The sequence below is a fragment of the Thalassophryne amazonica genome, chromosome 12 (genome assembly GCF_902500255.1).
Source record: "Thalassophryne amazonica chromosome 12, fThaAma1.1, whole genome shotgun sequence".
In the NCBI taxonomy this organism is placed as follows: domain Eukaryota; kingdom Metazoa; phylum Chordata; class Actinopteri; order Batrachoidiformes; family Batrachoididae; genus Thalassophryne; species Thalassophryne amazonica.
Genome location: NC_047114.1, coordinates 81,876,593 through 81,889,866, shown reverse-complemented (window position 1 = coordinate 81,889,866; position 13,274 = coordinate 81,876,593). Strand labels below are relative to the sequence as shown.

The 13,274-nt window shown below is 41.8% G+C and overlaps 1 protein-coding gene and 1 long non-coding RNA gene across 2 annotated transcripts in view; one reads left to right on the top strand and one right to left on the bottom strand.

Annotated features, from left to right (window-relative positions):
* The window catches only part of LOC117521652 (macrophage mannose receptor 1-like), a 52,076-nt gene that overhangs the window by 15,164 nt on the left and 23,638 nt on the right, over positions 1 to 13,274 (top strand). Inside the window, exons 14-23 of the mRNA XM_034182975.1 lie at positions 4,295 to 4,367; positions 4,491 to 4,644; positions 7,727 to 7,765; positions 8,566 to 8,729; positions 8,835 to 8,896; positions 10,579 to 10,679; positions 10,852 to 10,994; positions 11,646 to 11,751; positions 11,928 to 12,055; positions 12,181 to 12,225. Coding sequence (XP_034038866.1) covers positions 4,295 to 4,367; positions 4,491 to 4,644; positions 7,727 to 7,765; positions 8,566 to 8,729; positions 8,835 to 8,896; positions 10,579 to 10,679; positions 10,852 to 10,994; positions 11,646 to 11,751; positions 11,928 to 12,055; positions 12,181 to 12,225 — 1,015 coding nt within the window. The remainder of the gene's footprint in view (positions 1 to 4,294; positions 4,368 to 4,490; positions 4,645 to 7,726; positions 7,766 to 8,565; positions 8,730 to 8,834; positions 8,897 to 10,578; positions 10,680 to 10,851; positions 10,995 to 11,645; positions 11,752 to 11,927; positions 12,056 to 12,180; positions 12,226 to 13,274) is intronic.
* The window catches only part of LOC117521653, a 60,239-nt gene that overhangs the window by 23,979 nt on the left and 22,986 nt on the right, over positions 1 to 13,274 (bottom strand). The window lies entirely within an intron of this gene.

The following is a 13,274-nucleotide window of genomic DNA, read 5'->3' as shown; positions in this document are numbered from 1 at the left end:
CATTTACTTGTGTTTAATGTTCAGGTTTCAGTAGCCAACGGGGCAAATCAAGTAGAAACTTTGTTAGAAGTCAAAAACTCTGGCTACAGTGAGTAAAAGGCACACGGTGCATCTGGAAAGTATTCACAGCGCTTCACTTTTTCTGCATTTTTTATGTTAGAACTTTATTGCAAAAATGGATTAAATTCATTTTTTTCCTCAAAGTTCTACAGACAGTACCCCATAATGACGATGTAAAAAAGATTTTTTGAGATTTTTGCAAATTTATTAAAAAGAAAAAGTAAGAAACTACGTGTACATAAGTATTCACACCCTTTGCCATGAAGCTTAAAATTGAAATCAGATGCATCCTGTTTCCACTGATCATTATTGAGATGTTTCTACAGCTTAATTGGAGTCCACTTGGGGTAAATTCAGTTGATTTGACATGATTTGGAAAGTCACACACCTGTCTATATGTAAGGTCCCACAGTTGACAGTGCATGTCAGAGCACAAACCAAGCATGAAGTCAAAGGAATTGTCTGTAGAACTCAGAGACAGGATTGTGTGGAGGCACAAATCTGGGGAAGGGTACAGAAACATTTCTGCTGCTTTGAAGGTCCCAATCAGCACAGTGACCTCCATCATCCATAAATGGAAGAAGTTTGGAACCACCCGGATTCTTCCTCGCATTGGCCTTCCAACTAAACTGAGAGATTGGGGAGAAGGCATTAGTCAGGGACGTGACCAAAAATCTGATGGAATCTCAGTTTGCCAAAAGGCACCTGAAGGACTCTCAGACCACAAGAAACAAAATGCTCTGGTCTGATGAGACAAAGTTTGAACTCTTTGGTGTGAATGCCAGGTGTCAAAACCTGCTCCAGAGTGCTCTTGACCTCAAACTGGGGCAAAGGTTCATCTTTCAGCAGGACAATGACCCTAAACACACAGCCAAGATATCAAAGGAGTGGCTTCAGGACAAGTCTGTGAATGTCCTTGAGTGACCCAGGCAGAGCCCATACCTGTGAATACTTCTGTACATGCGATTTCTTAGTTTTTTTTAATTTAGAATAAATTTGCAAAATTAATAAAAAAATGTTGTCATTATGGGATGTTGTGTGTAGAATTTTAAGGGAAAAAAAATTAATTTACTCCATTTAGGAATAAGGCTGTAACATAACAAAATGTGGAAAAAGTGAAACACTGTGAATACTTTTCGGATGCACTGAATTTGTTCCATCCGCCCACTGAATCCATTTTCTATACCTGCTTACTCCAATTAAGGGTCAGCTGGGGGAGCTGGAGCCTATCCCAGCAGTCATATGGCTTAAGGAGGGGTACACCCTTGAATGGAGCAGCGGCTCGACTCCGAGCTCCTCAAGAGTGACCGAGCTCCTCACCCTATCTCTAAGGGAGCGCCCAGCCACCCTGCGGAGGAAACTCATCTCGGCCGCTTGTACTCGCGAACTCATTCTTTCGGTCATGAGCCAAATCTCATGACAATAGGTGAGTATTGGAACGTAGATTGATCGGTAAATCGAGAGCTTTGCCCCCCTACTCAGCTCTCTCTTCACCACGACGGTCCGATACAGCGACCGCATCACTGCAGATGCTGCACCGATCCGTCTATCGATCTCACGCTCCATCCGTCCCTCACTCGTGAACAAGACCCCGAGATACTTAAACTCCTCCACTTGAGGCAAGGACACTCCACCGACCTGAAGAGGGCAAAGCACCTTTTTCCGGTCGAGAACCATGGCCTCGGATTTGGAGGTGCTGATTCTCATCCCGGACGCTTCACACTCGGCTGCAAACCGCCCCAGTGCACGCTGAAAGTCCTGATTTGATGAAGCCAACAGAACCACATCGTCCGCAAACAGCAGAGACGAGATTCTGTGGTTCCCAAACCAGACCCCCTCTACACCCTGGCTGCGCCTAGAAATTCTGTCCATAAAAATAATGAACAGAACCGGTGACAAAGGGCAGCCCTGGCAGAGGCCAACGTGCACTGGAAACAGGTTTGTCTTACTACCGGCAATGTGAACCAAGCTCCTGCTGCGGTCGTACAGGGACCGGATAGCCCTTAGCAAAGGACCCCGGACCCCGTACTCCCGGAGCACCCCCCACAGGGTGCCCCGAGGGACACGGTCAAACCCCTTCTCCAGATCCACAAAACACATGTGGACTGGTAGGGCGAACTCCCATGAACCCTCGAGCACCCGATGGAGCGTGTAGAGCTGGTCCAGTGTGCTGCGACCAGGACGAAAACCACACTGCTCCTCCTGAATCCGAGGTTCAACCATCGGTCGAATTCTCCTCTCCAGTACTCTGGAATAGACCTTACCGGGGAGGCTGAGGAGTGTGATCCCCCTGTAGTTGGAACACACCCTCCGGTCCCCCTTCTTAAACAGAGGGACCACCACCCCGGACTGCCAATCCAGAGGCACTGTCCTCGATGGCCACGCGATGTTGCAGAGGCGTGTCAGCCAAGCCAGAGACTTGAGGTACTCAGGACGGATTTCATCCACCCCAGGAGCCTTGCCACCGAGGAGCTTTCTAACCACCTCAGTGACTTCAGCCTGGGTAATGGATGAGTCTGCCTCTGAGTTCCCAGTCTCTGCTTCCTCTTCAGAAGACGTGACGATGGGATTGAGGAGATCCTTGAAGTATTCCTTCCACTGCCCGACAACATCCCCAGTCAGAGTCAACAGCTCCCCACCCGCACCGTAGACAGTGCTGGTGGAGAGCTGCTTCTGCATCCTGAGGTGTCGGACAGTTTGCCAGAATTTCTTTGAGGCCGACCGATAGTCCTCCTCCATGGCCTCCCCGAACTCCTCCCAGACCTGAGTTTTTGCCTCTGCGACTGCACGGGCTGCGGCACGCTTGGCCTGCCGGGACCTGTCAGCTGCCTCCGGGGTCCCACCTATCAAATAAGACAAGTAGGACTCCTTCTTCAGCTTCACAGCATCCCTTACTTCCGGCGTCCACCACCGGGTTTGTGACCACAGCTACGAGTGGCCGCATCGACAATGGAGGTGGAGAACATGGTCCACTCGGACTCCATGTCTCCAACCTCCCCCGGGATCTGGGAGAAGCTCTCCCGGAGGTGGGAGTTGAAGACCTCGCTGACAGAGGGTTCCGCCAGTCGTTCCCAGCAGACCCTCACAATACGTTTGGGCCCGCCAGGTCTGACCGGCTTCATCCCCTCCCAGCGGATCCGACTCACCACCAGGTGGTGATCGGTCAACAGCTCAGCCCCTCTCTTCACTCGAGTGTCCGAGACACGTGGCCGAAGGTCAGATGATACGACTACAAAGTCGATCATCGACCTCCGGCTCAGGGTGTCCTGGTGCCACATGCACTTATGGACACCCTTGTGCTCGAACATGGTGTTCGTGGCACCATGCACACACACTTACAGACTATTTAAAATTTCACTTCACTGCATGTCTTTAGTTGTGGGAGGAAGCCGGAGCGCCTGGAGAGAACCCACACAAACATGGGGAGAACATGCAAACTCTACATAGAAAGGCCACAGGTGGGAACTGATCCCATGACCTTCTTGCTGTGAGGCAACAGTGCTAACCACTCATCCACCGTGCTGCCTTCCGTCTAAACCAGTTAAGTCCAAGTAGTTCAGCTCTTCAGGCAGATACTTGAGCAAATCAGTGAAATCAGTGGTTTTAGGCAGAAGCATGCAGGTCACTTTTACTCAGTGAAGCCGGGGTATTCCACCTCTCATGTTCATTTAGATACAGTTGACGTAACGACTTTCCTTTCACACTGCAGATAACTTCTTCCTTTTGATACAGACTCTGGAACAATGCTTCAAACAATGGGTGTGGCAACATTTTCGAAACATTCCGGCACATTATTTGAGTTTGCTCTCACTGATTTGCACTGCCATTGACAGGTTTTGTCAACCCCATCCACATGCACTGTCCATTCTTTAATAACAGTTTGACCTGCCGTTGTATATTTCGTCTCTGCTACTCTGGCTTGAGATTTCACATATCAGTAAAATCAGTGTCTATGATAACAATTAAGAAAATGCATAAATTTTGCAACTCAGTCTCATGCTTTTTCCCCCCTTAACCCTCACCCCAAATATTGTGGTACCATCACAAACTAATAGATTAAATCAATTTTCATGATGCCATCATGAAATGTCATGAGATTGGGTTGAAATTTTGGCTTAGATAATATCACTTACTCACTCATCTTCAACCGCTTATGCAGGATCGGGTCACGGGGGGCTTAAACAATATGCCTTAACTAATAATAATAGTGCCATTTATGTGATGGGACCCACAGGCATGGGAAAGCTTGGATAGGACTTCGTGTTTCTGACTCAAACTCTGGTTATACTTGGAGCGATGGAACCCCAGTGAGTATATTCTACCTTCATGACTAATTTGATAATCTAACTTTTTTCCATCATTATTATTTACTTTCTATTACCAGTGAACCCATAAGCATGTCCTTTTTTATTTTTATTTTTCATTTACAGCTAAATTTCCAGCACTGGCAGGAAGGGGAGCCTAACAATTTTAATAACGCAGAATCTTGTGTTGAGTTCAGGATGTATCACTGGGATGAAAGCGGCTCTTGGAATGACGTACACTGTGAGAGTTACAATGACTGGCTCTGTCAGATCCGTGCAGGTATAGTGGAGAAAATGTGGCTTGTATTAAATGTGTGCCTTCTAAAGCTGTGGCACCCAATCTTTGATCCTGGTTCCCCAAGGCTGTGGACAAAAGAATGAGGTCTTCTGTCGGAAAAAGGGTGGCTTGTCCCCTCTGTGTCAGAGGAGAGTTAATTTCCACACTCTTGTTTACGAGTGTGAGTAAGATGGAGCACGAGACTGGCAGACAGATTTACGCTCCTAGCCTCACCTAGTGTGCCTTGATAGAGTGCCAACATGATGAGTAAAAAAGAAAAAACTGGTCACGTGACTCATCGTGCCATCTTGGGTTCAAAATAGCATTCACGGTTAATCTGTCTGCATGTAAATCCAGCTATTTTATTTATTTATTTGCTGAAAATGCCGGGTTGCTGTGCATTTGGGGCACAAATAGACACAGCAAGGCTTCAACATGTACAGATTTCCTTCAGATCTGAACAGAAGAAGAATTTGGGAAAATAAAGTCAACTGTGTGGGTTGGAAGCGTCTTCATCATCAAAGCTTTGAGAGGCAAATTTATTGTTCAGTCCCATGTACAGTAAAACTCACCTAAACCGTCATCATATAAACCAGATATTCGCAGTCACCAGACAAAAAAAGTCCCAAGTTGGGACGTTGTGTAAAATGTAAATAAAAACAGAATACAATGATTTGCAAATCCTCCTCAATCTATATTCAATTGAATACACCACAAAGACAAGATATTTAATGTTCAAACTGCTAAACTTTATTGTTTTTGTGCAAATATTTGCTCATTTTGAAATGGATGCCTGCAACACATTTCAAAAAAGCTGGGACAGTGGTATGTTTACCACTGTGTTACATCACCTTTCCTTCTAACAACACTCAGTAAGCGTTTGGGAACTGAGGACACTAATTGTTGAAGTTTTGTAGGTGGAGTTTTTTCCCATTCTTGCTTGATGTACGACTTCAGTTGTTCAACAGTCCGGGGTCTCCATGTCGTATTTAGCACTTCATAATGTGCCACACATTTTCAATGGGCAACAGGTCTGGACTGCAGGCAGGCCAGTCTAGTACCCGCACTCTTTTATGAAGCCACACTGTTGTAACACATGCAGAATGTGGCTTGGTGTTGTCTTGCAGAAATAAGCAGGGACGTCCCTGAAAAAAGACGTTGCTTGAATGGCAGCATGTGTGGCTCCAAAACCTGGTTGTATCTTTCAGCATTGATGGTGCCATCACATGAGCACTAACACACCCCCATACCATCACAGATGCTGGCTTTTGAACTTTGCGCTAGTAACAGTCTGGGTGGTCTTTTTCTTCTTTTGTCTGGAGGACACAATGTCCATGATTTCCAAAACCAATTTGAAATGTGGACTCATCAGACCACAGCACACTTTTCCACTTTGTGTCTGTCCATTTCTAATGAGCTCGGGCCCAGAGAAGGTGGCAGCATTTCTGGATGTTGTTGATGTTTGGCTTTTGCTTTGAATGGTAGAGTTTTAACTTGTACTTGTAGATGTAGTGACGAACTGTGTTAACTGACAATGGTTTTCTGAAGTTCTCCTGAACCCACGCAGTAAGATCCTTTACACAATGATGTCAGTTTTTAACGCAGTGTCACCTGAGGGATTGAAGGTCACGGGCATTAAATGTTGGTTTTCGCCCTTGCTGCTTACGTGTAGAAAGTTCTTCAGATTCTCTGAAGGTTCTGATTATATTATGGACTGTAGATAATGGAATCCCTAAATTCCTTGCAATTGAATGTTGAGAAACATTTCTTAAACTGTTTTTTTCATGCAGTTGTTCACAAAGTGGTGATCCTTGCCCCATCTTTTCTTGTGAACGGCTGAGCCTTTTGGGGATACTCCTTTTATACCCAATCATGACACTCACCTGTTTCCAATTAACCTGTTCACAGGTGGAATGTTCCAAACAGGTGTTCTTTGAGCATTCATCAACTTTCCCAGTCTTTTGTTGCCCCTGTCCCAGCTTTTTGAAATGTGTTGCAGGCATCCATTTCAAAATGAGCAAATACTTTCACCAAAACAAAAGTCTACAAGTTTGAACATTAAATATCTTGTCTTTGTGGTGTATTCAATTGAATATAGTTTGAAGAGGATTTGCAAATCAATGTATTCTGTTTTTATTTACTTCATCTGCCATCATATTATAGTAGTTTTTGCTGTGCGCACACTGATTACAAATGGATCAGAAAAGTCCAAAACACAGCACGAAGTCAGTAAAAGTGGAAAATGTACAACTTACCTTTGATTTGGAGGTGATGATTGAAGAAAGAAAAGCTTGTTGAGGGTCAAATTAGTCCAGAATAAATCATAATCCAGAGACGGAGAACTTTAAAACTGTCATGTCATTGCATGACACGGAGTTACAGAGCAGCAGCTGTATAAATCAGGTTTTAAATTAATTAAATAAATCATCATAAATTGTAAATTTATGTAAATTTCATCACTTAACTGATTTTATATTTATTTTGATAGTACCTGTACCTGGATGTGTTGCTGTTTGGGGTTAAATGATATTAAAAAATGTTGAAAACATTAAAGGTTCATTCAGTAGTTCAGTGCAGTTGGAACCAAAATGGTGCCATGTTCTGAGTTGACACCACTCTATCTGGGCACATTAGCCTCACCTATCATCATGAACTTTGGGTAATGACTTAAATAACAAAGTCACAGATACAAGCAATTAAAATGGCAAATAGACTGCAACTACACAGGACTGAATCAGAAGCTCAAAGTGCTTTACAATGATGCCTCACATTAACAGATGTCAGGATGCTGCCATGGAACGCACTCAACTGCTCAATGGAAGTAAACTGGGGATTAAGGGCCCTGCCCAAGGGCCCTTAGTAATTTTCCAGTCTGACGGGGATTTGAACTTACAATCATCTCATCTCAAACCCACTGCTTAACTGCGAAACAACACCTCCCGAAAATGAGATTAATACTGCTAATCTAATTCACATTAGATTACAAAGCAATTATTACTGATTTGATTAAGGGAAAAAATAGCCAAATTTGTATGTTTTGCTAACCTTTATTGTGTACATAATTTTCTTGATGATGTATTTGCAGGAGTGACTCCAAAGCCACCTCCAAATAACACTGCAACGGGTAAGCTTTCATTGAACAAACAGCAAAATAATAATGTTCTCTGCATCCTTTAATAATAAATTATAATCTTAAAAACTTAAACATAATAGGCTATGTTGATTTTTTTTTGTTTGTTTTGTTAATAAAGCATAATCTTAAAGTATTGTAATTTATATATTTTTTTCTTAAAGTTGTTATATTACAATACCCAGGTTAAAGAAAGAAAGAAAGAAAGAAACAAAGAAAAGCTAAACCTGGGTATTGTATGTTAGCGAATTTAAAAAAGAAGAGCACAGTTAATAAAATTTGTTTCGACAGTCGTTACAGGCTTTAGTCCACACCAGTGCAGTCTGTGATAGTCATCTATTTTACTGTACAGCTCATTTATATTTTTGATCTCTACAACTCAAATCAAATAATTTAATCAGGACACACGTGTTACTGGAAAACACATATCATGGTATGTATGGGTTATTCATTTTTTGAAATTACATACAGATAAAGACAAAAATACCAGCTCCCCGCCCCACCCCACACACGAAACTGAATGTTTTCTTCAAATTTTCACAAGTGCTTTTTTAACAGAGCAAGGAATTTTCAACACATTTCCAAATATCTGAGTTTAATTTTTGGATGCTTACCTTGTTTTACTTTGGACACAGAAACAAAATTGTTTCATAGAAACCTTTGAAAAAAAAAAAAAATCATAGGGGGCTAATAATAACAATAACAATGCTTTGGACACAGAATAAAATTGTTAAAACTCAGTGTGTGAAAAAATCTAAAATGATTCAATGTACATATTTCTGATACCTTTCCAGAACACAATATGACATCCGATGGCTGGTATGTGTGGAGGGGAAATCAGTATTATATCAACACCATGTCAATGGCAGCGGAGGATGCGCGCCACTACTGCCAACAGAAACATGGCGACTTGGTTGTCATTAACAGTGAAGCTGAAAGTGTCTTTCTGTGGAAACTGGTATGTACTTCCTGGACTGCTAAGTCCATTCTTTCAGGTTCAACATATTTGACTGACCCAGAATAAAAGCTATAGTTCTTAAAGTGTCTATGTGTGTGCATACAGATATCCAGAAACTACGGGATGTATTACATAGGTTTGAAGGTGGATTATGATCGATCACTCTGGTGAGTATGTTACAGTAGAAATATGGATGTGTCTTAAATTAAATGTAAGACAGCAGACTGAAATGCCTCTCACCCTAAAAACCCTGTCAATAATTCTTATCATTACTGGTTTATATGTAGGCTGGTTATACTGTTGCATTATTTGCTTCAGTCTAAATGTTTGGAGTTCTGAGGGGACATACTCGTTCCATGCGCTGCATCGTTGAACCACCGTGGGTCCTGAATAGCAATCATACAGGCATCCATTCAATCCACCCAATCCCCTCAAAAGCACCCATCTATCTGCCACAGCCAGGTGCAATGTGGACATCACCTTGGACCTTTTCAGTTGCTGTGGTCCTCAACACCAGGGTGCTGGATCATATATGGAGAGAAACACGCCACATGGCTAAAATGTTGTTGCTGATGTTACCTCACAATGCAAGTGTGCAACTGATCTGAGTTTGCTTAGGTAATCGTTCATTTGGCACAGAGTTTTTTTTCTTTTTCGTGGTACCCAAGGATCCTCAGAAGAGACATGGTATCAAGGATATCCATGACTTGTCAATGTCCAAGTCTCATAACCATCCAGTACCACAGGAAGCACCGGGACCATAAAGACTTCATTCATTCATTAATTGTTGCTTATCCGGTCTTGGTAGCAGCTCAACCCACACTTCTTTGTCCTCAGCCAAGTCGTCTAACACTTCCTGGGGGATCCCAAGCCATCTGGGAAATATAATCCCTCCAGTGTTTCCTGGGCCTTGCCTGAGGCCAGTTAGATGTGCCTGGAAGACCTCCCTAGGGAGACAACCAGGGGCAGGCATCCTTATCAGTTGCCCGAACCTCCTCAGGTGGGTCTGTTCGATGTGAAGAGGCAGTGGCTGCAGTTTGAGTCACTTCCTGCATATTTGAGCTTCTCACTCTGTCCCTGATTGTAAGCCAGTTGCCTGAGCAGCTTCCTCAGCATCCTCCTCTCTGACACTTCCACCACAGACTCCAGGTCAACCCCCAGGACAGAGTCAGCTCTCCTGATGAAGCATACAAAGCTGTGTGAAGCCAAAAACAACGTTTGACAATTCTTGATGTGAACGGCTCTCTTTGTGATCTCAACAAGAACAGAAGAAAGACTCAAGAAACTCAAATGTGATACAGGCAATTGGATGTTTAATGACCTGTCATTTCAAACTTGTGGAACTTGAGAATATTGAAGCATACAAACTCACGTGAAGCCAGAAGCAACCTCAGGCAGCAGGACAATATTCTACTGTATCTGGAATATTGTCCTTACTCTTTTTATTGTTTATGACTTAGTTTGTCCAGTCTTGTTTCCACTTATATGATATATAACAATCATAGTTCACCTCTATGGTGATTCATAGGTGACTATACTGTATGTGATAGAGAGAACTAAAGGGGAAGAAGTCAGCGAGTCTGCCCCTTCTCCACACAACACCGCAGCACCTCTTTACAAACCAATTATGACGTCCAGCAACTTATTTTTAATCCCACAAATTCTCAGACTGTCCCACAAAACAGCCCATCAGCAAAATCAAACACTTTGAGAAAATCAGCAACATGCAAAGAGGAGTTTTTCCACTTTTCTATGACAAGTTAATGGCATCTGAGAGCGTGTTTGTTATTCATCACGTACAGAAATTATTTTCATAAATTAATGTTCCCTCATTTGTGCAACATTCAAGGTGGATGGATGGATCTTCAGTGGTATTTCGGAGATGGGATGAAAATCAGCCAGATTTTACCAGCTATGATGAAAACTGTGTTGCTATGACTTACTATATGGGTGAGTAACCTACAAGGTAGAAACTCAAACTACATCATAAATGGCCAGATCTCTCACTTTATTCTGTGTTTGGCCTGAATTAGATGCTCAATCTTGCAGTTAAAAAAATAATTAAAAAACGAACAAAAAAATGTAAACAACTTCACTAATTATGTCTTTACTCCACTTGCAGGTTTCTGGTCAAACTATAATTGTGGTAAAGAATGTCAATCCATCTGTAAACGCAGTATGTCAGCGCCTGTCAACACAACTGCAGCCCCCACAGTGCCCCCTAAAGGCGGTTGCCCTCTGGCATGGAAAAAGTTTGATTCAAAGGTCAGAAATCACAATAATTAGCTGTGGAAATAATAATTATAAAATGCAAGGGACAATCATTAGGGCCCCTTCAGACATAGTGGGAATTTGGTTGGATTATGGCGAAACAGTGCAAAACAGTTCGAATTAGTGAACCACAAGAACATTGCGCAGATGGGCAGGCGTGTACGATCCTGCAGTGAAGATTTTGTGCAATGTCCAATGTGGAATGTGGAAATCACGATAATTAGCTGTGAAAATAATAATAATAATTATAAAATACAAGGAACAATCATTCGGGCCCCTTCACACATAGTGCAAAAATTTGGTTGGATTACGGCGAAACAGTACAAAACAGTTGAAATTAGTGAACCATGAGAACATCGCGCAGACGGGCAGACGTGTATGATCCCGCTGCGAAGGTTTTGTGCACGCTTGTGCACAAACACAGTGTGAGCAACTGGAGCAAGTGTAACCACATGCGTGAGTAGGATGAGTCAGATTTGGAAAAACAGGTTTGAACGTTATCTGGCTAGAAAGCAATCCAGAACAATTAAAGACTAATCCTGGGAAGAAATGAAATGAAATGAAAGAAAAAAAATTACATGACACAGAAGTTAGTAAAAGCTATTGTTTGGTTGCTTTGTTCTTACTTTTGTTTCTTACTTGCAGTGTTACAACTTTGTGACGAACCGGAAGACCACCTGGGAGGATGCAAGAGCGCAATGCATTTCCATAGGAGGGACTTTAGTCTCCATTACTTCGAGGCGCATTCAAAGTTTGTTTGTTTTTTTGGTATAATGCACGACATGTAAAAAAGCCTCAAGATGTGATTTTTTTTTTTGAAAATCGTAAAATTACTTGTTGAAGCCAAATTCATGTTTCATTTTTTATATTTAGCCAGAATCTAAAACAAGTTGATGATAATATTTTGATTCAATCTATGCTTTTCAGCATTTTTGATTGCTCAGTTGGCGGAGGCAGCCAGTACAAACTTGTGGATTGGTTTGAACAGTATCAAAGGCGAAGGCTTTTACTGGAGTGATGGAAAACAACGGAAGTACACCAACTGGGGCAATTCTGTAAGTATTCTTTGAAACCTTGTCACCTAATTTGGATCAAACAACTGTCAAAATGACAGAAGATGCACAAGACTAAATTGTATGTTGATTAAAAATATTTGTTAATTTTTATTGTTATTTTTTAGGGAAATCGACGCTACCAAGGAAGCTTTTATCAAAGATGGAATGAGGTTAGGCAACTCACAACTGATTGCACCATGCACAAAAATTTGATATCAAAGAATAACTGATATGAGGAATAGTTTATTGTATCTTTACAGTCACCTGGTTGCAAACAACCAAATCTTCAAAGATCTTCTAATCTTAAATGTGATGGGCAGATGCAGAGGTTTAAGGCCCCATGCTGAACCTAATGTGGCAGATGGCTCCGCTACAGTTTAGTTTATCTTAAATTTTGTTCCTGTTAATAAAGAGGTTTTTTGTTTTTTTTGCCTTACGACTGTTGCCAAGTACTCCCTCTTGGGGAAATACAGAGGATATACAAATTATATAGTACTGCTCTCTAAAGTGCATTGAAAATACTACATTATAATGAAAATATAATGACCCCGATTATAAAATGTCTCCCCCTTTTCAAGATAAATGTTTGGAAACTTTTGGAAGATCAGATCTTATTTTTTAATAAAGAAAATAGTTTTATTTGAAAATATAGCTTTTTGACCATGGATTACATATTAAAGATATTTTTTTTTGTGGCTACATATTTCTTAACTGCTTGAGAGTTGTTTGATAACTCTGCTACATTTATGACCACAAGTTTAAAGTTTGCATTATAATGTCTCATTTTCTGGCTAAGTACTTAGTTTTGAGTTGTTTTCTTTCCAAGACTGTTACTGTGTACCTCCATCATGTAGCACTGCAAGACAGATAGAATCCTAGGTAGCACCCTCATTCCACAGGCATTTGGCGTCACCTGCTATTGCAAATGTATTTGATGCAAAATGCTCATCCAAGAATATGAGATGATCCCATTTTTGTCAGATGTATTCCAAGGAAAGCCATCAAACAAACAAATAAAAAGCAGTCTTATAGTCACAACAACACTGCAATATCTGCTGTGATTTTACTTGACATACTGTCCAATATGCCAACATCTGCAGCTAAACATAAATCAACACAAAGTTAAAACAAATCCACCCCAATTAAATTGGAATCAACTAGGCATCATGATTATATATACCATATTGGTCACAGGTTTGGACATGGATCGGCCAATCCT